Source organism: Chinchilla lanigera, unplaced genomic scaffold, assembly GCF_000276665.1.
Source record: "Chinchilla lanigera isolate Chin_1 unplaced genomic scaffold, ChiLan1.0 scaffold00111, whole genome shotgun sequence".
In the NCBI taxonomy this organism is placed as follows: domain Eukaryota; kingdom Metazoa; phylum Chordata; class Mammalia; order Rodentia; family Chinchillidae; genus Chinchilla; species Chinchilla lanigera.
Genome location: NW_004955512.1, coordinates 2,973,012 through 2,999,368, shown reverse-complemented (window position 1 = coordinate 2,999,368; position 26,357 = coordinate 2,973,012). Strand labels below are relative to the sequence as shown.

Here is a 26,357-nt window from a genome sequence, read left to right as displayed (position 1 = left end):
AAAAAAGCCAGGGAAAATAAAATAAAAGTGTATTTGAACTAGGGATTTGATTAAATCAGAAATCTTAGGAAAAATATCTGAAAGTGCTATACTTCTAGGCAAAAATTAGATATCAGCTGTTTAATGTGGTTCAGTCTAATGTACTTGCTTTCAGTTCCTGGGCCTGCAATAGGAATGAATGCTATCTTTGTCCACAAATTCAGCAGCCTTGCATCCTGAAGGTCAGTGGCTTAGGATCTGCATGTGGTGGATCACATAGTGGGCGAACACTACACCCCAGTTATTCTGGGTCACACAGGCTGCCTGCTCTTCAGAGGCAGGGACATATGGGAAGTCCCATTCAGAGAAGACAGAAACCCTGGGTATGCTCAGCATAAAAACTGCAGGGGGCTAGGAGTAGGAAACCTTTAGGTGCAGCCACAGTATTCATCTCACTGTTGATTTATATATTCCTGCCTGATTGGAATCTTTTGTAATAAATTGTGATCCTTTGTAACTGATTAGATTTTCCCATTCTCTCCAAGAGCAAATTCCCGTAGTCTGCTGCTGGGAGTGTCGCAGATTCTTTCCTTCTAGAATCCAGTATTGACAGAAGTCCTGAGACCCCCAGGAATGCATGGATAAGGGGCCCAGAGGTGTACTTGGCCTAGTGCTTCAGTAAGGCCTCGGGAGCTTTGCAAAAATTCAAACTTCAGTCAGTTAACACAAGTATATGATTTTGATAACAATTCCAACTCATTTTAAGAGACTATACTTTATAAAATGTGTCTATCATTAAGCATGTGTTTATTCTTACGGGATCTCTGTAACCCCCAAATCTGAGAAGTTCCACAGATACCAAAATGAGCCCTAGGGAAAGTTAAGCATATTTGGAATTGTGGTTATTCACAGAGCATGGTTTGTGGTTTTGCAATGACATCCCAGATAGTAGTTGCTGTGCTCTCGAATATATAAAATATTGAAAGATGATTCCCTGCAAGGAAAACTTTTCAACGACAAGGATATAGATATTGCACTTTTCATTAAATCCATTCTTATACTCCCGGTCCCTTAGGAACAAAAGCACTCGGTCGTTTCTTTTTTTAATAAAATGTCTCACACTATATTAACTTCATGGCTGATTTTGTACATTTTCTATCTTTTCCATTGCCCCTCTAACTGGTCAGACAAGCATGGAAGAGAGCGCTTCTTGTACCAAGGGGAGTGTCGGGAGAACTGCCCGGCAGGCCACACCCCTGCGGAAGGGCATGCCTGCCTGCCCTGCCCAGATAACTGTGAGCTCTGCCACAACCCCCACATCTGCACCAGATGCATGAGCGGCTTTATCCTCGGACCCACCAACCACACCTGCCAGAAGCTGGAGTGTGGGCGAGGTGAGGCTGCTCTGGGTTCGCCCAGGACCTGCGGTTGGGATGAAGGGCTGTCCTTACTTCTGGACATCCTGGAGCCTTCAGGTCCAGGTTTAATGGCAAGCCTTCTAGTGACTGGATGATTCCTTTTGTCAAGTGGGTAGTTGCCCCTCTCTCTTCCCCCACACCTCCTCGCCGGCTGCCGCAGACACAGTCTGGGATTGCAGGAACACAACTGATCATATAGAAAGCGATCTTCACTTGGAGGTGTGTGGACGGAATATAGTGGGAAGAAAATTAGGTCTGAATCTGAAAGTCATGTCCAACGGTTTTCTCCTTCCCAATTACTACATACGAGACCCAGGGCAAAACTAATCTCATTTCTACATGCCTTGGTTTCTTCTGTCAACGGGACAGCATAGCACCAAGACAGACTCACTGTGAGCAGCTAGTGATAATAAGCTTACTGAAAAATATTAAAGGAGTCTGAATTGCATGTGTTATTGGTTTTGCCCAATTTTTATCTAATATGAAAGAGGGAAATTTTAAAAACACTTAGGATTCTAGGTCTTTTCCATACCAGAATATTACAGACTATTCCTCTGCTCTGTATAATAATTATGTCTGGTTTGGAGCTCAAGAAAGCTCCACGATGTTTTTAGAATAAAAATGTTCTATTTCTCTTTAATGTTAACAAATGTAGTAAAAGACTTTAAACTATTTTTTAAAAGTGTTCAGTAGGACAGATGATAAGAGAGATGGAGCCTGTTCGTTTATATACACAACTGTATTTTCTCAGAAGCAGAATTGATTTCTTTAACAAATAAAATCTACCAGCATGGCTTCTAAACTAGTTACATGGCATATGGTCCAACTTATTCTATTTGTACCCAACCAAGCTAATCCAATTTATTAAATTGATAGAAAGTGATAAAGAGGTACATGACATGTATATCCTCAAGGATATACGTGATTTTTTGTCACACATTGCTCTGTGATTTAAAAACAAGCTCCATACCAACATATCCTAGCAGTTGATGTGTCTCCACTTAGCGGAAATGAGTTGCTTTTCATTCCTCTCCCCATTCAGGTGAAGTCCAAGATTCAGACTATGAGGAGTGCTTGCCTTGTGAGGAAGGATGTCTGGGGTGCACCTCAGGTATGTCACCTTCCTTTGTTGCTTAAAGACCTGAAATAGCCACATCTTCTTTTACACATCTTCATTCTGCCATTGCTTCAGTAGGGTCTCTTGTTATTGTTCTTGTTGGTGTGAGTGTTACCGTTAATGTCTATTATCTAGGCTCACTCAGAGTCACTGTGAGGAATGCTTGCTTCTGAAGCAGTAGAGAGGCTTCCAGTCTTTCTGCAAGTCAAGTGTAAGACAGAATGGTGGGCCTTTCTCTCTGGCTGTTAGCTCATTGGCAGAGATACCTCTCAGCAACCATGTCTCAAGGGGCCTGAGACTCAGCCACTTCTTAGCTTTTCAAAATGACAGTTTTGAGGATGAACAATGAATAAAACTCAAAGAAATATCTTTTTACTCTAACTCATTTGTGTAAAAGATAAATCTTGTGACTAGAGAGATGGGGAAGTTTTTCTCTATTGCTTGGACCCTACAATAATCCTTAGACGGTTCCTGGTACTGGAGAAAAACCCCCCCCAAAAAAAATAATAATAATCCTTAGAGAAGATTGCATCATGGTGACCACGGAGTTGAGATCTTCATGCAATGAAAAGCACATATGATTGTCTCATTCATCTTCTGCTCCTCCTTTCTCTCCCTCTCACAGGCCTGTTTTTGTGGTAGAAGAAGTGATAGGAGCTGTGTGTGGCACATAGCATCACTGGATAGGAAGTAAAATAGGAAGACCCTCAAATTCCAAGATCACATTTTAATGTAAGTTTAGGCAAGGTACAGAAAGTAATATATAGAAGGGGCTGGAGCAAAGCTCAGTGGTAGACAAGTTGCCTAGCATGTGTGAGGCTCTGGGTTTAACCCCAAGAAAGAAAGAAAGGAAGGAAGGAAAAAAGAAAGGAAGGAAGGAAAGGAGGAAAGGAGGGAGGGAGGCAAGGAGGGAAGCAGAGAGAAAGGGAGAGAAGAGGGAGCAAATGGCTTACAGGATCTTTGGAAGGAGCCCCTCTGGGAAGATTCATGGAATAATTCAATTTCTCTTCATGGAATCTCTGTAAAGGCCTGGAATGCTTCTAAAACTTTCATGTACACACAAATCATGCACTTTGACAAGTTATAATACAGATTCTGATTCATCAGTTTAAGGTGAGTTTGAGAATTTGTGTTTTAAAAAGCTGACCAGTGAAGTCAAGACCACTTTTAGAACAGCAAGAGGTTAAGCTATGCCAGAATGAAGTAGTCTTTTTACTGTGTATGGGGTTGGGGTGTGATCTTTTTAAGAATTAAGAAAATCCATTTTAGGCAAGTCCTAAATCTATGAACTTATCAAATGAATGTTACAATTTTTCCTTCCCTTAAATGAAAAAGATATATTTTCTATAATATCTGTGACTACAAAATAGTTTCTAGAAACTTGAATGCTATTTCCTCATTATTTTCTACTATGAGATGCAGCTTATACTATAGAAAGTAAAATACAATAATAAAATGACACTTAGAGATTTAAGGGTAAAAGGCTAATCATCTAGGAATCAAAAAATAAATGTAAACTTAATAAAAGTACTAAAATTGTGGGCCCACAGTATAGCTCAGTGGCACAGCGCCTGCCTGGCAAGCTGGAGGTACTGAGTTCAATTCCTGGTACCAAAAAAAGTACTAAAATAAAAATATGAACAATATACATTTTTGTTATAAGCACTGTTATTATATAGTATATGCTATTAGATGTATCTAATTTTTGCTTATATATACACATACAAGCAGATCCCAGTATCTCCTGTAAGGTGTCTGGTGATTTTTCTTGTAAAGCGAGTAGTGATAGCTGTTTTGACTATTGCAAACTCACTTTTTGTTCATTTCAGGCCGTTTTTCCCTTAGGTTTTATACGTTAGCCAATTTGCTTGGCTTGCTTTGCAGCTTTTCTACTGCATGTTGGGTGTCCATGCTAGCATCTTTGTGCATCATGGAGAGGTGTCTGCATAGCACATGTGTGTGTGTGTGTGTGTGTGTGTGTGTGTGTGTGTGTGTGACCTTAACTTTGAGATTTTGGCTCTTTTGGCTCTGTTCAGTGAAAAGCCAGTGGCACAAGTCCATCACTCAATAAGTTAAACACAGACAAAAGAAGATACTCCCTTCGTCTTTTTAAAACTCCTTGGAAGGAACGTGTGAATGTGGGGGAACTCGTTCAAGGCCAGAGCAGAGTGGAGGTGGGAAAGGTGACAAGAGGACCATGCCCTGCAGGGATCTGCTTTGTGCCCACCTCCCCTAAGCTGGCCAAGCTAAAAGGAAAAGCCACTGGAAAAAGATTTTGTCCCAGACACTGTCCCTCTGGGGACTCAAAACTCAAAAGAATCAACTTGCAAAAAAGAGATAAACTAGAATTTGATTCACTTTACAAAGTGCTACTGAAAGGTCAGACTGTTCACACATTTAAGAAACTGTAGCTGTCTGCTGAGGGTTCACCTTAGTGCTAAGAACTCAAAGGGGACACCACTGGGTCCTGTCCATCACAAGCGCCCTCCCTGGAATGCAGTCTCTCTGGAGGCCAGAGTAGAGACCTATAGCAGGGATCACTGGACAGGGTGGCGAGAGCTAAGTGATGCCAATTTTCACATCCAAAATTTGAAAATTTCTCTTACTTTATGAAGGCTCTGTATACAGGACCTTGTGTGTTCATGCATTGACTTTGTTGAACTCATTTATTACTTTATTTCTGAACCCTCCAATAGAATACATTCTCCTATCTCCCTTTATTTGTAGGCTCACAGTAACACTTTTTATTGCTGACTGGTATGATATTTGGTGCATACACATCTTTCACCTAGACACTAAATGACTTGGGAATAAGCTCTGGGACTTACTGTGTTCCCACAAGAACTAGCAGTGCACCCGGGACATAATAATTGCACAATTAATGTACAATGTCCCTGACTTATGATGGCTTGACTTACCATGTTTTGATTGTTACCATGGTGTGAAAACAATACACGTTCAGTAGAAACTAAACTCACACATTTGAATTTTGAACTTTTCCTGGGCTAGCAATATGTAGAACATGATTCTCTCATGATGCTGGGCAGCAGCAGCAAACCACAGCTCCCAGTCAGGCACATGATCATCAGGGTAATCAACCAGTCCTATACAATGTTCTATGTTACCAACATTTTTGGATGCAAGTATTCAATAAATTACATGAAATATTCAACACTTTCATATAAAATAGTGCTTGTGTTAGACGGTTTTTCCCAACTGTAAGCACATGTAAATATTCTGAGCATGTTTAAAATGGGCTAAGCTATGATGTTTATAGGTTAGGAATATTAAATGCATTTTCAACTTTACAGTATTTTCAACTTAATAGTATTTAGGATAGGGTTACCACGGCATTACCCCGTTTTAAGTAAAGGAGTACATGTAAGGTATAAGTGTCAATAAAACTGGATTTGAGAGTTGCCCAAATTCAAAACAGAGACAGAGATTTAGATGTGATATTTTCTCTAATCAAATTTTTATACAGTCCAGGAAGAAAATACAAACACAAGTAATTTTTTTTCATGGAATATTAGAAATATAAGAAAGATTTGAAGAAGATGTGGCTTACTAAATTCTATAATTGTAATAGCAATATGAACTTTAAAAGCTATGAATACTTTACTGTAGATTTTCCTGAGGTTCTTCTTTTGAAACAAAAACATCATCCTTTGAAGACAACTTAGGCCTATTCTGTTTTAATAATACAATTTTTTCTTTGGACCACAGCTAAATGATCTCTAGAGAATTAGAGAAAAATAGAATCAGTCACTTTGAGACATTTTACTTATATTATAAAGTTATGGGGAACACAGGATATACTTTCAGAGTTTCATATTCTTTACCATATATTTAATGGACTATAGATTAATATCTAGCTTGTATAACTAAAAAAGAAAAACTCAAATTCCAAAATGATGGACATCTCATTAACTCCTGGGCTGAAAAAGGTATTTGTCAATCCAAGAAAAGATTTCCAGAAAGAGACAGAAAAGCAAACTCATAACAAGGAAAAGTGATTGTTTTGTCTGGAAGAAAATATTGAATTTGATAGTTCAGGATGGAAAAAGGGTATTTTTGTTATTATGGAGTTAGGTTTCTTTTCTTTATCAGGATGTAAACAAACAGCATTTTATATAACATCATTCTGTTCCAAGAGTACCCAGTGTCAAGTTCTTTGTCTTTCTATTCAGGGCCTTGAATGGAAATCTTAAGAAAGATCTAAATGTTCTGGGTTCTATTTCTTCAATAATTGAGAGGCGAAATAAATGGAGTAATTTTATCTGTTCTTTTTCAGTACTGGAGATTGAACTTAGGGCCCTCACACTGGGCTATGTCCCCAACCCCTTTTTAATTTTTTTAAATTTTGAGACAGGGTCTAACTAAGTTGCTAAATTGCCCAGGCTGGGTTCCAACTTGTGATCCTCTTGCTTCCATCTCCCAGAGTGCTGGAATTACAGGCATATACCCTCCTGGCTGAGGGAGCGACAGACTGACAGACAGACAGACAGACAGACAGACACAGAGACAGGGACAGAGATAGAAAAAGAAACTCAGAGAGAGACAGAGATGAGAGAGGTTGGGGATGCGGCCCAGTGGTAGAGTTCCATGCAAAAGCTTGGGTTCGGGGCTGGGGGTTTAGCTCAGCGGCAAAAGAGCCTGCCTGGCAAGTGCAAGGTCGTGAGTTCGGTTCCCAATACCGGAGAAAAACAAAAACAAACAAACAAAAAAAGCTTGGGTTCAACCCCCAGGACCGTGAAAAGAATAGAATAGAATAGAATAGAATAGAAAAAAAGAAAAGAAAAGAAAAAGAAAAAAAGAAAAAAGCGAGAAATTTTCAGGAGGTGCGTGCGCCTGTGATCCTGTTCCTCCAGAGAACCCTAACGCGGCTGCTGTGTTGGGTGCTTGCAGTGACTGGAGGGTGGAGGGGCTTGGGTAGGGCGAGACATGAGCCAGGGGTTCTTTCAGAGAGCCGGATGAGAAGTGCAGCAGCTTCATCTAATGTGACACCTGCAAACTGTGAAGGAAGAGATAAGATTGATTTTTTTTTTTAATTATGTGAAACAAATGGCCTTAGAATATAAGAAAAGACGCTTGCTTGTTATATGGGAAATGCAAGCTAAACCTTCCCGGACAAGCTAGTGCTTACCTGTCAAACTGGCGACAATGCCCAAGTTTACCGTCTCTGCATGCAAGGCTGTAGGAGCAAACATGCTTCCCTATCACTTGTGGGATGACAGTGGTACAACCAACTGCCCTGGAGGAAGTTTGCAGTGGGTATCACAAGTGCATCTGCATTTCTTCTAGGAAGCAACTCTTCTAGGAATTTAGCCTGAGGACACATCCATAGGGTGCAAAACAGCACACAGTACCCCCTTATCCATGGGGTATGAGACACGAGACCGCTAGTGCATGTCTGAAACCACAAGCAAAGCAAAACCCTAAAATTGAATGCTTTTTCCGTCTTAACTAAGCCCTATCGCACACTGTGGCTGTAACTTTTGCACCAGAAGTACAACAGTAAATCTTGCATGAATTTATTTTTCCTTCTTTACAACTTCACAAAGACTTGTTCTGACAATACATCCTAACAAACCTAACCATGTGATTTTTTTATTTTCTTATTAAGTTGAGAACTTTTACCTTTTCAGGGAAAGGAAGCACTTTACAGCTCCTATTTGCCATACCCAAACTGCCAGCATCACTCCTCCTGTACTTTTGGGCCATTATTAAACAAAATAAAGATTACTTGGATGCAGACACTGCAGTCCTGCAACAGTTGATCTGATACCTGAGACAGACACTGAGTGACTAGCAGATGCATGGTGTACACAGCACGGGTGTGCTGGGCAAAGGACACTTTGTGTCCCAAGCAGAACCAAACACAATGGCACCGACTGCTGGTAACTGAAACTGTGAAAGCAAAACCTAGGGAGTGATAGCAGTATTGTTTGTAATAGCAAACTACTGGAAGCAGCTTAAATGTTTGCTCATGGTAGACTGAATCAACCAAGGTACATATACCCAATGGAACACTCTACAGCTGTCAGAACAGAGTAGATCTCTATGAACCAATAGTGATTTCATGACATACGCTACCATGAAGGAGAAGGCAAGGTGCAAGCGTTGTACGTAGAAGCCACCTTTTTGTAAGCAAACTTGTGAAATAGTGTATTATACCTACATGTCTGCTTATTTTGGCAAAAAAAACAAGAAAGAAACAGAAATAATAAATGAGAAACTAACGAAAATGGCTGCCTCTAGAGAAAGGGGTGGAGATGAGTGTGGACCTTTGGTTACATTGTTCCACATACTTTTGACGTAATGCGTTTCATATATTCATAACAAGTGACCCGGCACCTAGTGCAAGTGGGTCCCAGTGGCCACATTGGGGGAAATCTTAGCAATAAAACGTTTTGATAAAGAACTACAATTCTCAGCCAGTTTTCAAGTGGTTTATCCAGATAGCCTGCTCCTAAACTGTCCTTAACAGTATTCACTTGGGATATGTCCTTCCAAAATTGTGTCCAAGCTATGCTTTCAACATTGGCCTCCACATTTTAAAATATTTATTGTATTACAAAAAGAATTACAATTCAATTAACTTTTAAAATCGATGTATCAATAGTGATATTTAAAGAAGAAAAAAGAAGAGGAAGGGAAAAGGTTTTTTGGGGGTTTTTTTTGGCTTTTTGTTTTTTGGTTGTTTTTTTTTGTTGTTTGTTTTTTCAGAAAAAAGGGAAAGTTGTTTTTTTTGTTTCAGAAAAATTTCAGCTGGCATACATGTGATGAAAGAACTAGGAAATTATCATTTTGCACCCCTTAGTGTACAGACTCCAGGAGAATTACCAGTATAAGTTAAGAACATAATGAGGAAAATTGTTGAACCACAGGACCATCACATAGACTTCAAGTATGACTGGAGGTAATAGTTAATTACAATGGACAAATTTGCTTATTACCCACTCCAACAAGTTATTGCACTTACCATAACTGTTAAAAGTTTCATACAATCTGACATTACTGTGTCTCTTGACGTCATACAGTAACAAGTAGATAATACCACTTAGTATCCCTGGCAAAAGTGTCTAGCACAGTGACTTCCCCTGGAGGCAATTATGCTACCTCAAGGCATCTATCAGTGTCCTGAGACATGTTTGATTGTCATAACTGTGGGGCTGTAAGTGGCATTTAATGATAAAGGTAAGAAATACTGCTAAACAATGCACAGAATAGGAACCCACAGCAAAGAAACACCTAGTTCAAAATGTCAATAATGCGGAGATTGAGAAAACCTTATTTAGCTTGAAGATTAACACAAGAAAACTCTAAATGATGGATAGCTATACAGAAGAGTACAGCTGACCTGTGCTCTTAAAGAAAGCTCAATATTGCTGGGCATTGTGGTGCACACCTATAATCCCAGCACTCAGGAAGCTGAGGCAGGAGTATAGCCATGAGTTCAAGACCAGCCTGACTACATAGCAAGACCCTGTCTCAAAACACAAAAACAAGAGAAAGCTCAATATTATGGAAAAAATAAGAGAATAAGAGATAAAATAATCAATAAAATGCATAAAGACTGAAGTTTCCAAAGCTGTAATGTATACTTGGGGCAATAAGAAATATTTTAACATAATTTTATAGGGTTATGGAATTAATAGTGTGGTTGGGTAGAAGTAGTCCTGTTGCTTGAGGGACTCAAGTGTGTGTGAGACAGTACCTAGGGAGGAGATGTCACGAGGTCTACAACCCATTTCAAGTAGTTCAGAAGAAAAAGGGTTCAGAGGAATCATGCGGAGTTCATTTGACTATTTTCCCAGTCTTTCTATAAGTTTGAAAATGAAAAAATAGAAAAAGAGAAAAGAGTTTTAAAGGCACTTTCACTAAGAAAGCCCAACAACTCCCCAGTATCAATAAGCACATGTAATCCTTAGAGGTGGTTTCTAATACCACTCTCCAAAATACCGAACCTTTTTGAAAAATCAGCTGATTTGTGGCCGGGGGAAGGAAATGCGCAAGGTGAGTTTGCAGTATCTTGTCATGACCAGAAACTGCTGAAAGAAAAAAAACCAACACCACAATGACGAGGGTCCATCCAGTGTACACAGGAGCCACTGAAAGAGTTTTCATGGTCAAAGCAGGAACGATTTGAGCTGCAGTGTAAATAAAATATTAGGTTATAACTCAAAGTATAAAATAAATATTCATGGGTTAATAGAGATGTAAATAATTGAGGGGAGACAAATCTTCATACAGACAAAATTCAGATAAGCTATCAATTTTTTTTTTAACAGATAGACAACATATTACAATACAGCAAAAGAACAGTACAGACAATACAGAGTTACAAACAAAGTGGTAGGGAATTAACAATGGTTGATGTATTACATATTGATATCTTCAAAGTGGCTTCACATGAAAATAGATGTAGAAAGGCAATGCTGATCAACCAAGGACTCATTGACAGTTTCTTTCAGCACAGATAAGATATCTAAATGCTCCTCTTTTAAGGAACTAGAGCATTACTCTCTATTCTGTAAGTGAGGGCTATGCATGACTTTTCTCCCATAGTACAATATGGAAACAGCAAGGGAAAAAAGACTTTGCAGTGGGGCAACCCCCAAACAGCTCCTCATTCTAGGGTGAAGGTCGACAGCAGCAGAGCGAGGCCACACTGACGCTGTGCAGCCTGCCTGTAGCGGTGTGAGAATGGTACTTTATCCCTGCAGTGTTCCACCCCCAAACCCATAACCTCAGTCTAATCATGAAAACAACACCAGACATGTCCCAGTAGAGGCGCATTGTATAAAATGCCTGATTAGTACTCCTCAAAACTGTCAAGTTCATCACACAGGTCCGAGACACTGTTACAGCCAGAGAAGCCTACGAAGTCATGATGACTAAACAGAACTTGATATCCCAGATGGGATTCTACACAGAAAAAAGACAACAGGTAAAACCTAGAGAAATCTGGCAAAGCGGTGGACTTTACTTAACAATAATCACATTGTCCTAGAAATAAAAGCACGAGGAAACTATTTAAGGGGGTTGAAAATATCTTAGATCTTGCTTGTCAGGGTAACCTTATAGCTGCATGCATAAAATTGTACAGAAACAGAGGGTAAATATTATACTATGAAAATATATTTCAAAAAATCTTAACTTTAAAAGAAAAATACTTCAGTGTTAGAATGGTCCCATCTCTGAACACTGTAACTAAAATAGTAACCCGATTGCTAGCATGTATTGATTTTCTAATATTCTGGGTGTGGTGCTACATGCTTTAATTGTATTATCTTATGGGATGCTAAGGACTAGGTTTGAGTATTGCTGTCCTTCTGCACGTGAAGAAATTAAAGCAGAGCGATTCATTCAGCCATAGTCCACTGGACCGAACCCTGCAAGAGCCAGAGTTAGACCCAGGACAGCACAGGACAAATGATGGTTTTATGTCTTTGCTATCCATATCACCCAAAGTTCTTCCCTTCACGTTGAAGAGCAAAGGGTATTTTGCTTGATAGAATAATAAAAAAACAAAAGAAAGCTTTATTTTCTGTCCTGTGCCTCAGCCCTCCCAAACACTACAGTCCTTGCACCGAGTTCCGCTGCAGCTTTGGACAATGACAGTAAATAATTGGCTAGCCCAACTTAGCTTGAGAGGAAATTCGGGTCACTACTGTTAGCCCTGAGGGCATCCACTTAGCTTGAGAGGAAATTCGGGTCACTACTGTTAGCTTGAGAGGAAATTCGGGTCACTACTGTTAGCCCTGAGGGCATCCACCCAGAAGGCTCTGAGCTGGAACGAAGAGAAGAAGGGAGGGCCTGTGTGTAGCAAGGCTGAAAACGTAGGTGATCATGTTTTCAGTCACCTCAGCCGTCCCCACCACTTCACCTCCCTTCCATTTCACTCACCTCCATGAGGCCACTGGGAAATGGTTTTCTGTGATGAGGGCGTAACTGGCAGCAGATGTGCCTCTGTCCCCTATAGCTATGTTGTCATAACTCATATTAAATTCAAGCTCCAGGCTTGTGGTGGGACACATCTATAATCCCAGCATTGTGGGAGGCTGAGGCAGGAGGATCACAGGTTCAAGCTTAGCCTGAGCATCTTAGTGATTTAGCAAGAACCTGTCTCAAAATTTTAAAAGGACAAAGGATGTAGCTCAGCCAAAGCCCTGGGTTCAATTGCTGGTACCCACCCCCCACAAAAAAGCAAGTTTCAGATCCCATAATAAGAGAAGCAACTTCATTTACTTATTACTCTATCTCTCTATAAAAAATGAAAACATAGTTCATAGAAGTAAAAGTATCAGACACCTTGGAGACATAAAGTTTATCTGTTTGTCTTCTAACTGAGCAGATGTATAGGATTTTTAAGTCAAACATTATAGTCATGGATCATAATTTATTCCATTTTTATCCAGATCTCTCATTGGACCCTTTGCACAAACTTTCAGGGGAACAAGAACTTTGTCAAATAGTATTTGCTCCTTCCAAACCAAAGGTATTTCAGAATAAACTGTACTAGCACAGTATCTCCTTTAAATTGGAAGGAAGTTGCTGATTGTAAAATTGAGAGCCAGCATTCATACAAAATCCTCTTTCCAGGGAGCCGTTCGCAGCCACTGTCTAGCTGTCCTTAGTGCAGGACCTGGAGTGACTGACCATTGCCCCCAGGAGCAGATGGAGAAGGGGCCATCAAGAGACCTCTTTCCTTTAAAAGACAACTCAGGACCAGCTTCAGAGAGGACTAGAATATAAATGCACTCTGAACAATTTGCTCAAGAAAAGAGAGCTGAATATGGCAGCATAGGCCTGTAATCCCAGCACTCAGGAGACTGAGGCAGGAGGATCAATGTGAGTTTAAGGCCAGCCTGGGCTACAAAGTGAGTTCTAGGCTACCCTGAACCTCATATCAAGACCCTGTCTCAAAAAGGACCCCCTCCCCAAAAAAAGGAAAGAAAAGAGAAACAGGTGATCTCTATTAAACAGGGCTTTCTCTGAAAAACATTAACTAATGATTTTTGGTTTTAGTTTCTTTTTCTCATTGCTGAGACAAAAATACCAACACCCAAAGTTAGAGGAGGAAAGGTTTATTTAGTTCACAGTTTGTAGAAGTTTTAGTCCATAGTTGGCTGGCTCCAAGGCAGAGGGGCACATGGGACATAGCAGAGGAGAAATGGTTCATGGTGAGCAAAGGGCAGGAAGACAGCAAAGCAGCAAAGTAGCAAGCAGCAAGAGAACACAGTAACCCTCCTGTTGTCTCTTATATTTAACACCCAGAGTGGGATAACCTCACTTCTACCCAGAACTATGCCAAACCAATCAGTGTGCTAATTTAGTAATCACACACCCTTGATGCCAGCATCACATACGCTACATCTGGCCACCTCTGAAAAGCCCCAGCTATGACCACATGAGGCTTGCGGGACACATCTAGACATGAGCCATAACAATTCACTAGTGTCTTCCTCTTCCTCAATCTCTAAATGATGCCGCATCTCCTAGGTGAGAATTAAGAAGACACAAAACCTCTAAAAGAGAGAGCACAGTACTGAAAGAACCTGCAGACCTTTTGCAGTTTCTTTGTCCCTTGCTCATCCTGCCTTTCTTCATGAATTTGGCTAGCAAACATTTATGACATGTTTTCTTGTGCTTTCTGCTTTTCCACTGTTTGTGCAGTTTATTCCACAAATACTAGGACTGTGTAACCTGACACTTTCTGAGCGCTGTCATTCACCAGGCATTCTGCTAAATCTAATATGTTTTCACATCCATAATCCAGTAATTTTTACAGATGGAGAAACTGAGGATTAGAGAAGTGTGAAATTTGTCTGGTTTTATGCATATGGGAAGTGACAGAGGAGTTCTGAAATAGCCTGTTTGGGGCAATCTTCTTCATAACTGTTCACTCCCTCTTTATAGAAGAGAGAGTTGGCTTAGAAACTCTTCATTATACATATGCACACATTAGGATGGGCAGGGCTGTCCTATGGCAACAAACAACCACAAAATCCCACTGGCCTCAAGCAACAAAGCGTGCTCCATCATGGGACAGCTGGGAGCCGGTGCTCTGCAGGGCCCTCGGCCCAGGACTAGGTAGACAACAGGTATACCGTAGCATCACATTGGCAACAAAGCATTTACAGACTCTTGAAAGCATCCTCAGGATATGGCACATGTATTTCCTGTCACATAATTTTGGACCAAGAAGTCACATGATCATGCCCAAGGCCACAGAATGGGAAGGTACAGTCCTTTGTGCATCTGAAAAAGAGAGAGAAACTAACCACTGTAAGTAGTGAGAACAATCTCACCATGGCAATGACTGCAGCTGTTACTGCTATAGTATAAGGCCTCGCCTAACGTGTTTGTATACAAAACACAACCAGCCATTTTTGTGTGTGGGTTCTGCACCCATTCATTCAATCAACATTTGGTCAAAAATACTGTTTTAACATTGCATCTGTATTAACCATATACATGCTTTTCTTTGCTGTCATTAAAACAATATTGTATAACAGCTACTTACACTGCATTTGCATTGTATTAGGTGTTATAGGTCATAGAGAGATGATTTAAAGTATATGGGAAGTGTGCACGGCTTATACACAAATACTACAACTTTTATATAAAGGACCTGGCCGTCCACAGATTTTGGTGTCCATTGGGACTGCTGAAACCAAACTTCCACAGAGATGAAGCCCAAATGTGTGTCCATTCAACCTCACTGTTATTTCTCTCTCGACCCTGTGACCTGGCCCATCATTTGCTTTGGCCATGTTTTTTATTTTTTCTTCTTCTTCCCTCAAAAGAACTCTTTTGAAGAAAGAGATCTGTCTTGTTTTATTTCTCAACACAATGGGATATTCCAAAGTATTGTGCTAATTCACTTCTCTGATCTCCAGCAACTGATGACCCAAAAAGAGGCCTAGTGATCAATGCCATGCGGCCAGGAGATGGGCTGGCTGCTAGACCTGACCCTGCTTTGGGCTGTCTTTCAGATCTTCATGGTGAGAGTGACACTATGCTGCCACCTCTCGCCTTTGTCTGCTGCCCACGAAATGTGTCAGCCTGTATAAGACAAGTCACATGGAAATTCAGACAACTTTCTCCCAGTCTATGAGTGAGGATTAAGAAAGATTAACTGACTATCTACAGGCTGCTAGGAATGGGGATATGAAGGTGCTAAAGCTTGTTCTCTGCTCTCAATGGGCTCACATGTAGCTGTGACAGTCCAGTGGTTCTCAGCCTCAGCAGCACATTAGAATTACCTAGGGAGAAAGAAAATGTCACATTGGTGCCCACTCCCACTGTTTCTGATTTATTTGGTCTGGAGTGAGGCTGAAGCATAAGCATTTTATTGAAATCTCTCTGACTGATTCTAATGTACAGAGTAGGAAATCACTGAGTCTGATGAATATATAAACATGTGATTTCAACCTAATATTTAAAATTCTTTTGTTGAGGTTAGAAACTGAAGGAGAAGCAGATACACTGTATTATAATAATTACAGCTTATTGTTTATCCCATGCTAGGTGCTTAGCTAGGTAGGCACTTTACAAACACAATCTATACTCTTCAGTATAATCTCTTTGTTCAAAATCTTAGTCTCATTTTATAGATGAGAAACTCAGTGCTCAGAGAGCTTATGTAGTTGGTCCCTAGTTGCATAACAACTAAATGTTAAAGCCAAATTCGAACTTAGTGCCTGGCTCCACACCTATAGACCATCCAGAGTAGACTGCTTGTTTACATCATTTTCTTAGAGAACACAAATAAAAATTGCAGAAAGGTTGACCTGCTATATTTGTTTCACTCCTGGTTACATCCTTATTCTCCTTAGTTGTGTCTCCCCTACATTCAAGTTCTCTTTCTTATGGTTTGGGAGAGAAGGACATACTGGTTGAAACAGCCTACATTTAATTCTAGAGCAGTTAGCTCATCATCTGAGCTCTTCATGTCATGCTGCTGTTTCCCTTTGGAGCTGGGTATCGTGAAAGTTCCTCCTACTTGTGTAACTGACCTGCGAAATCAAGCTGGGAGCCACGTCTGTCTGGAGCACATAGGCTTGCAGAAAGAGAACTGAGCCAAGTCCTTCCAAAATAAACCAAGTTAAACAAAACACACAGAGTGTGCTCAAGCCCCAGCCCGGGAATGAGGCCTTTGGAAGACTGCCTGCCACTCCTGAAGGCAATTTGGGGCCTGCGACTTTGACTTCCCATTACTGGGGGAGGGAATCGTTGGGTGGAGGAAAGACTTTCGCCTTCACAGGAGACTAGAAACTTATGAGGCCATCTCTTTTATGGGATTCAGAATAAGCTGGAAAGCCATTACCTCCTGATAGGATCCTGGAGATTATAATGAAAACTAGAAAAATAACCATATCTTATGTTCTTTAAGAGAGAAGAATAAATAGGCTCTATCATTAATATCAAAATAAAATTTAATTTTCTTTCTCTCCATTGCTACCCTTTTTCTTTCCTATCTTATCTACTATCATTAAGACGTCTATATCTGAGGCCACAACCAGCTTATACATGGTGACATGTTTAACTTAGTAGGCCCTCAGTAAATATCCAGGGCTTCTGTGCCTGTATTAATCAGGTTTTGTTGTTGTTGTTGTTGCATGACAAAATACCTGAGAAAACTAAGTTAAAGAAGGAAAGATGTATTTTCCTCATGGTTTCAGAGACTTCAGTCAATGGACTCTTGGCTCCAATGCTTTAGGCCTGAGACAAGGCAAACCATGGTTGACAGCATTTGTTGGAGCAAAGCTATTCACCTCATGCCAGCCAGGTAGAGAGGGAGAGGGAGAGGAAGAGGGAGAGGGAAAGAGAGGAGAGAATATACTCTTCCAATGGACATACCCTGAGTATATACCTCTTTCAACCAGCTCCACCTCCTAAAGTTTCTACCACCTCCCAGTAGCACCATCAGCTGGACCAAGCCTCATCACACGAACCTTTGGAAGTTGATACAGATTAAAACTATAGCAGTGTCTGTTGCTAGCTGTTCTCATTTCACTCCCCAACTCTCCTCACTAAGCCACTGTCAAACTGCCATGTCATAGTCCTTTGCCAGCTGGTAGGAAGAGCTTCAAGCTCCACTGGCTGAGGAGAAAAAAAATGATTTAAGTCACACGGAAGACATCAGAATCGAGAGAAGTGGAGTGTGAGTGAGACAGGAGCATCTGCATGTTGACACCCAGCTGCTCAACAGGCTGGTCTCCAATTGAGAGTTGAGCCAATGAGTGTCCGTAAATTGCATCTATACCTCCAGAGCCTGACACTGTGATTTTCCAACAGGAAGGTAATTTGATTCGAGTCCAGATTCATCCTGTCAACAAAGTCTTCCTGCAACTCACACCACAATACCTTGGCCAGAGCCCTTCCAACAGCCTTCAGCCCAGCTTGCAGCACAATGGGTCAGCCCACAGCAGTAGGGCAGAGTGAGACGCAATCAGCACAGTGAGCTTTAGAAAGCAGTGGGCTCAGGGACAGAACCCAAGCGGGGGCATGCCTCAGTTGCTGCTTCATGGCCAAAGACCTAGAGGTGAAGCACTAGAAGACAAGTAGTGTCCATGCTGTCGTCTCCAGACATTTCTCACTGACAGTGTCACTGGGCCATTCAAACTTTTTTCCTCTCAACTGTGCCTATGGCCATTTGCAGTGGGCAACTTTATTTTTCTGCCAAATCTTTTCCTTAAAAATTGGGTGTTCTAACTAGCTATAGACTTTCCACTATTTGGTGAGACAAGTGAAATATATTTTGTATGAAAGGGGCAGGTAATCCTGGTGTTATGGTTTGGCTCTGGAACATCTCCTAAGGCCCATATGTTGAAGATTTGGCCTCCAGCTGATGGCACTGTGGGGTAGTGGTAGAATTCTTAAGAGGTGGGGCCCAGTGAAAGAAAGTTAAGTCATTGGTGGTGTGGCTTTCATGGGAATGCTAGGAACCCAGCCCCTTCCTTTCTCCTTTTCTCCACTTCCTGGTTGCCATGACGTGAGCAGCTTTGCTCCACCATGTGTTCTGCTTCAACATAAGCCCAAAGCAGCAGAGCCAAGTGACCATGGACTGAAGCCTCTGAACTCATGAACCAAAAAAATCCTTTTTCTTTGAAGTTGATCATCTCAATTTCACAGTGTCACAGTGACAGAAACCTAATACACCAAGGATGCTCACAGTTCCTTGTTTCACAGCCCCCAGGGTGAGAGGTCCATGAGAATACTGGGAGAGCAGTCCTTCAGTCAGGTCACCAGGGCAGGAGAAAGCCCAAGGTAATGTTTCCCTTGCATTCCCCCTACCACAGGGGTCATAAGAATAACCTGGAGATGCTAGTGATGGAATATTAGAGTAGAAAAGTTTCTCAATCTTTCTAACCTCTAATTTGGACCAGAAAGAGCTGACAGCTTGATTTATCATCATGATGGAATTTTATGCCCTCAAATAATTGCTAGAAACCTAGATGCTCCACTACAAAAATAAATCAACCTAAAAATGTAGACTCCAGATTACCATGACCCCAATATTTGAGTGATGACATCGAGCCTTTGGGCCAGTTTTGGTGAGTCTTAAAAAACAAAGGAAGTTGTTTTGAAGGGGTGCTTATTGGAAAGCCTAATACAATCATTTTGGCTCCCCAAGCCAATTGCAAAATTGCAGATTTATTATGTTCAGAAGAAAGCAGCCTGTGTGTTTGAAATATTATCCAAGTGACCTGGATTCAACTTGGAAATCTTATGTGAATCGAAACAAGTGAATTAGGGAAGCCTCTTACCTTTAGCACTAAAAGGTTTGTGAGAGGTGAGTCAAGAACCATTTACAGTAGTGATGAAATACTACATTTAAGGCTGTAAAAATTTGGCATACAAGGTCTCAGTTCAGAAGTAAATTCATTTTATGTGCTCAGCAAAGGAGCAATGGAAAACTTTTAGAAATGAGAAGTAGGACCTATTGAGATCTTAAAGATAAAATATGTCAACTATTCCTTGGAACTGGGTACAGTAATTACACCCTTGAATGTTGAAATGCAAATCAGAACCATGAAATCGGTAACAGCTTCACTTCACCATGGTACACATGGCTAATGAGTATTACCCAAAGCTGTTGCCCAGCTATCGCGTTATGTGCTCAAATGTGCATTCATGGGATGGGCCGCTTGGGAATCTAGCAAGTAACTCAGGAAAGCATCTGAGCCTTACCCGATTCACAAGTCCCTTAGCTGGTGGGTATTTTGTTTTTTTGAGACAGGGTCTTTTTTTTTTTTTTGGTTTGGTTTTGGAACTCACTACCTTGCACTTGCCAGGCAGGTGCTTGCTGGTGGGTATTTTGGTCTGCCAAGAATCTTGTAATCCCTATGCTTGGGAATTCTATGTCTACTTCAATCTAGAACTAGTAGGCAATGCTTGACAACAGAGCAATGAGTGCTTTAATCAAAACAGCCTTACTAATGCTAGCATCCTACATGTGTCCAACCTCACTAGAGGTCTCTCTCTCTCTCCACTGCAATGTGCAGCTACACTGGAAGCTCCTGATCTTAAATGCCTCCAACCTGTTCCTGCCACACCAATCTGCACTAGCTGTTACCTCCACCTGGAGTCTCTCCTCAAGATGTTAGTGTGGCTGGCTCCTCCTCGTTCTTACATCTCAGTTTAAATGGCACCTCCTCTAAGACTTCCCTGTAGCACCCAATTCAGCATTCCTCTCTCCCTCTCTCTCTCCCTCTCCCTCTCTCCCTCCACCTCTCTCTCTCTGTCTCTCACTCCCCTGCCATGCTCACACACACACACACACACACACACACACATACACACACACACACAATCTCATCTTAGTTTAATTCTGGCAGATCATATGCAATTATCTGATTTTAATCTTTATTGACTTTTAAAATCTATGTCTTATATTTCTTCCCTCACTTAGGACATAACTTCTGGGCAGACAGATAATCTCGCACACTTATCCATATGTAATCTTCACTGTACTGTACTTACCACATGCAGGTGCTGAACCCATAACTTTTGAATGCATAAATGGCATGGTCCTGATAAGTGATCCATGGTGAATGGTTTGAGAGAGCTTTCGGGAAGAGTGGAAAAGCCAGATCCCAGCGCTAGCACTTGCTGCCATTTTACACTAGTCTAAGGATCTCATCTGGAAGCAGAGGGAACTGGACTTGTGGCCGGCCAGTCTATTAAGCCCTAACCCCACCACACTGCCCACTGCTCCCAACCTAGCCAGGACAGCTTTGCTAAAAGAAGCAATTGCTAGTACTTGGTGTCCATGTAAACCACAGATTTTTCTTCTGATTATCTGATAGTTACCTTATAATGGCTGCCCACTTCTCAGGCTTTCAGAATGATTGCTCAAAATTAGCATAAAGACAGAATTTTTTTCAAACTTCCCTTTAGGCTCATTAAATGTAAGCATGATCAAAGAAAGGACAATTTTCAAGCCATCTAGTAGTTTCAGATGATATAGTTCTTAGATACTGGAATGCTAGCATAGTACTTGGCAATATCCATCTAGTAGGCTAAATAATTCCTCAAAAAGGTGACACAGCTGTCAGCAAAATGGCTAGATGAATACAGTAAGTCATCCATGGTGAAAAAGAATCACATGCTACTACTACTACATCTAGATATAATTGGCAATAATGGGCCTAAAGGAGGGACCACAGCAGCCTGGGCAAATTGCAAGTGCTTCCAAATGTTTCTAAATGTGTGCCTATTTAAATCCCATTGTAAATTAAGCCCTTTCTTAGCGTCAGTAAGGAACATTGGTGTTCACAGTGCTGTTTTTATGGAAATTGAATCCTGTTCACTTTATTCGCGTACTAAAATACATGAGTCCTCCGTGCCCACTCACCCACTGCCCCAAGTTCCAGACCTCTTAGAAAATGCAGGAAATTCCTAAAAGTGCATCAGTACATTGGGAAATCGCCTCATCATCAAACAACACTTGCACAATCAGGCAGCCACATGTCCACCTATCATTCTACAGAGCCTCAAGAATCAGAAAGGAAAGTAACAATGGCTTTCCTCCAAGGCTATGGCTTCTCTCAAAGCAGAGAAAGAGTAGTGAGCATTCTCATCCTTGTAATTTTGGGCCATTACGAAGATTGGAAGATGCTCTTTCATTGAATCCCTTGGACTAACAATGTGGCACATCTGGATCACAAAAGCTCTCAACCTATGAAAAGAGTCAGCAAAACTCTGGCGCATCTTCCCCATTCAGAGGTGTTAATAGAGGAAAATGCTGAATTACTATGATTACCCAGACTTGAAAATAGCTTATCACCTGCCAAAATGAATGAAGGCCCCCTGCAGGGCTGTGAAATACTCGTAAGAACTGTATGGTCTTGGAGACAGGCTCTTTGTAGTGGCTGAGAACTGCATCGATACTGCTAAATGGCTAGTTTTATAAAATGGAGCTCTTATTCTAAGCAAACGCTGAAAACTGGTCCTGGGGTGTTCCCATGCCACAGTGAAGGAAAATAGAAGAGCTGTCACAAAAACAATCAGGCCCGTAAAATTTGAAATAAAGGGGAGAGATAGCCAGCAATTATCCAAAAGAATCATATACTAGATAAGCAGCCAATTTAAGGTATTTCATGGTGGGGCCAAGTTGTCCTCAAATTTGGCAGATAATTGGTAGCCCACTGTCTACTTTATGTGTCATTGTGTAGACTTAATCACACTGTGAAATCCCTCTTGTCTTCAGACCTGAGTGCCACTGGAATGCTGTTAGAGTGGTCACATGAGGTTCATTAGGAGGAAGAACTTGGCTTTGCAGAGCCTGGGTGTTTGGCTGTTGCCTGGAATCTTTTCTCTGTTATCACAAAGCTCCTATGTTAAGGCCATTGTAGGCTAACACAGAGCACCTCCCACTCAGCAAGACATAATATCTCCGTGGTGGCCTGCCTCATAGGCAGGTGCTAAAATTTTATTTTTGTTATTACAATGGTTTTGTTTCCCCATGGGTCATGTAGCCTAAGTATTCCTACAGCCTGAATTCTCATTTATAGCCAACTTTTTTCTCTAGTTACCATAGTTTCAACTAGGATTTATTTATGAACTCTGTACTTTTTGGGAATGAAAGAAAAATGGGGTCGAAAATTGAAGAGACAGTAACACATTGCCTAGCTTCCTAAAACCACACCCGTGCTTTGGGGTGTGTGTGTGTGTGTGTACATACAGGGTTACACACACACATGCTTGCAGGCCCACCTCCCCCATAAGGCTTTAGTGTGGGACTGCATGGGCGAATAGACTGATTTGTGCCAGAGGTTAGCACATGGGCTGTTGTACTCAGGGTGTGCAAGGGAATAGATTTAATACAGGACACAACTTATAGGATTATTTTATAATATTCACCCAATGAATCAAATGCAAATGAGTGCAGGAGATCTGTCCACACACTAGAGACCCAAAGAATCTAGCTGAGGGCCTGGAGCCCACAACAATGTCCTGCACGAGTCCAGCTGAAGACCTAGAGCCCATGGTAGTGTCTTCTACAAGTCCAGCTGGAGGCCTAGAGCTCATGACAGTGTCTCATGCAAGTCTGTGTCAAGCATCTGTACTGGGAAGGCCCAAAGACCAGGGTGGAAGCTAGAAAGTCTGCACCAGCAGGATGAAAGATCTGCACAGGAGCCAGGAAGCAATACTCAAGATAAGGACCTGAGCTCCCCAAAAAGAATAACAGCCATCCTCAGCAACAGTGAGGACCTGAGCTCCTCCAATGATAACAGCTGAGTTCATATCAGGAAAGCCAGTGCAACAGGCTCCTCCAGGAGAATCAACAGTGTACCATGTAGTTCTCCTTTATGCTATTGGCAACAATCCTCAGCTGGGCCCTCCACACCCAGTACCATGCTGATTCAGGCCAGCTGGGTGTTCCAAGTTGACTGAGTTAATTTACCACCTTTGCCACTAACTGATGGTCAGCAAGTAACATGAAACCATTACCAGTCTTCCAGTACCTTCCCTAGATAATTCAGCCCTGTGCTCATAGTGCTGCTTCTAACTTTCTTTCATCTTGTTCATAATTCCTAGCTTTTAGATCAACCTATTCCATTCAAAAGGTTTTGAAAAGTGGTCACTTTGAGGAAACATGCCAAAGAGAATCAGTCCATTTCTGGCCTGTTACATCCTGCACGTATACACAAATACATGTTCATCACACTAAATGCATTTCTCAGTACCAAAATAAGCAGTCCGTCCTTGTTCAAAATAATACTGAATATCATTTTAAAGTCCTTGGTGACAAATTATTGCTGTGTTGCTTGGTGGTCATCTGCAGGGATTTCTCTAGGTTTTTTTGTTTGTTTTTTGTTTTTTGAGACAAGATCTCACTGTATAGTTTCGACTGGCCTTTGAACTCGCTATGTGGCTCAGGCTGGGCTCGAACTCAAAGCAATCCTCCTGCCTCAGCCTCCCAAGTGCTGGGGTTACAGGTATACCCCATCACACTCAGCAGAATTTCTGTAGTTCTTCATCATGGTCAGTATAAAACATGGTTCCTAATTATCTACTGTGCACTCTACTATGTAGGATAAAGTAACACTCTGTGAGATAGTCTGGACCTTAAAAGAAAAATTGCACTTAGTTCTCAGGCTGCCACTAACTAAACTGTCTTTGTCAAGTCCTGGAAATTTTCTAGGTCTCGGTTTCTGTATCTATAGAACCTGAAGGGGTGTAGAACTGAATAAGTCAAGAATCCTAAATGCAAATATGTACAGATACCTGGCAGGGACCAGGTCAGCCAGGTGAAGAATGTGGTGAACGGGAACATCCATCTGGTAGAGTTGTTTGCTACTCAGCCCCAGTTCATTGCTGCACACAGAACTTGAGTAAGAAGACTTCTACAAGACATCTTTGTGGATGTGTGGATGTGTGTGCTGTGAACTGGACCCAGGGTCCCACACATGCTGAGCACATACACCCTTCCCCTGAGCTATACTCCTAGCTGAAATCTTTTGATTTCTTCAAGCACGCTGTGTGTCAACACTGCGCTGACCAAACAAATTGTTTCTACAAATTAGATTCCAATCAGCCGCTTTGGGACTCCTGGCAACCAGAGGTGTCCCCTTCCCTGTTTTGTCTGACATTTGGAACCAGCCAGTGACTGACACCAAAACCCAGCATTCAGAGGGGTATATGTAAGCAGAAAGAGTTGGCTACTGAGTCCTTCAAGCTATCAAAGGATTAAGACCTGACTGATCACTCGTGACAGTTTCAGCAGGTCCATGTGTTACTAATGAAAATGTAATGGGATTGTTGAATGGAAGAAGGAGAAGAGCCTAAAAAAGAACATTAGAGGAAACAAAATTTCATTTTTAACACAGGGCATTTCCAACCAGTAGTCCCCATAAGGAAGACCAAAAGTTCTAATAACTATAAGAAATAAAAGTAAGAGGGCGCTGGGGATTTAGCTCAGCGGCAAAAGCGCCTGCCTGGCAAGCGCAAGGTCGTGAGTTCGGTTCCCGGTACCGGAGAAAAACCAAAAAAAATAAAAAAAATAAAAAAAATAAAAAAATAAAAAGAAATAAAAGTAAGAAGAACAAAGGAAGGGGAAACCAAAACAGACATAGAACTCATACAATCATCAAATAACACAGAGGAGAAGCGTCTCGCAATAAATAATAGAGTGAACACAGCAAAACCCTCAGATCAAGAGAAACATTTTTGAAGAAAACTATTCCCAAATATGTGAAGTTTTAAATCTGTAGACTAGACAGCTCCAAACCTGGCAGGGGAAGGTTGGACTCTGACTGGTGCCTCTTGATTAAGGCATAGAAAGTGATCCAGTTGCTATCGTGACTTGAAGATACACAAAAGAAAACATCACTTCCTTACAATATGCCGGATGATGAGTAGGTAGACTCTTTCAAAATGCCTTTTTAAAACTATGAGCAAAAATTTTTTAAAGAACAAATCACACAGGATGACTTTTAGGGTTTTGTTTTGTTTTTTCTGAATAGCATGACTCGTTTACATAAATCCTAGTTTGTTTACACAAACCAGCAATTTGGACAAAAAGTAATAACCAGAAAATATGTCTATTGGAGAATAAATTTTCCTTTTTAGTAGTTTTGTTTCTATTTAAGCAGCAAAGGAAATAAATGGCTATTATCTTGTTTTCCTGTTTTTCAACAATTTATTTAGTTGGAGAGAGTTCTTGGAAGCTGAGGATGTGAAATATACCCCAAGAAGTCAGGAAATGAAAGGTTATGCTTGCTGTAAACTTCTCTTGTCTGTCTGAACGAGGAAGTAATAAAAAATGTGATTTTAGTGGAAATGCACACCCCATTCCATCTGCTTCTCCAGCCGGTTCCTGCAGCACCAGACACGCATTTCAGAATCCAAAGGATAATTCTCTTTTGCTCCAGGGGTTTCAACCTTGCCACCGTGTCCTGAATAGAGTGAAGATTCAAAGCAAGGTCTTGAACTGAAAAGTGCAGTGATTAAATATCCAAGGGACCCTGTGTGTAGAGGAAAGAGAGTTCTCAGTTGAATGACTTGGGTAAACTCTGGGCACACGGCTGTTGGCACCAGGCCCAGGTGAAGGCTCCAAAGTCTTGTGCCCTAGGCAGAGTTAAAATTGCACTGTCGGCCCATCAACTGAGGAATGGATAAAAAGGATGTGGTATTTTTATACAATGGAGTATTACTCAGCTATAAAAAGAGATAAACTTGAAGCTTTTGTAGGTAAATGGATGCAACGAGAGACCATACTCATAAGTGAAATAAATCAGACCCACATGTGTAAACATTATATTGTCTCCCTAGGGTAGGAACCTGAAAGAGTAAGTAAAACTCAAAATGTACAATAGATGATA

At 41.2% G+C, this 26,357-nt stretch overlaps 1 protein-coding gene across 1 annotated transcript in view; it reads left to right on the top strand.

Moving 5' to 3' along the window:
• Window positions 1-26,357, top strand: part of Pcsk5 (proprotein convertase subtilisin/kexin type 5) — a gene marked incomplete at its 5' end in the record, with an annotated part of 418,607 nt that overhangs the window by 334,072 nt on the left and 58,178 nt on the right. Inside the window, 2 exon segments of the mRNA XM_005408309.2 lie at window positions 1,167-1,373; window positions 2,440-2,508. Of these exon segments, the coding sequence (XP_005408366.1) occupies window positions 1,167-1,373; window positions 2,440-2,508 (276 nt within the window).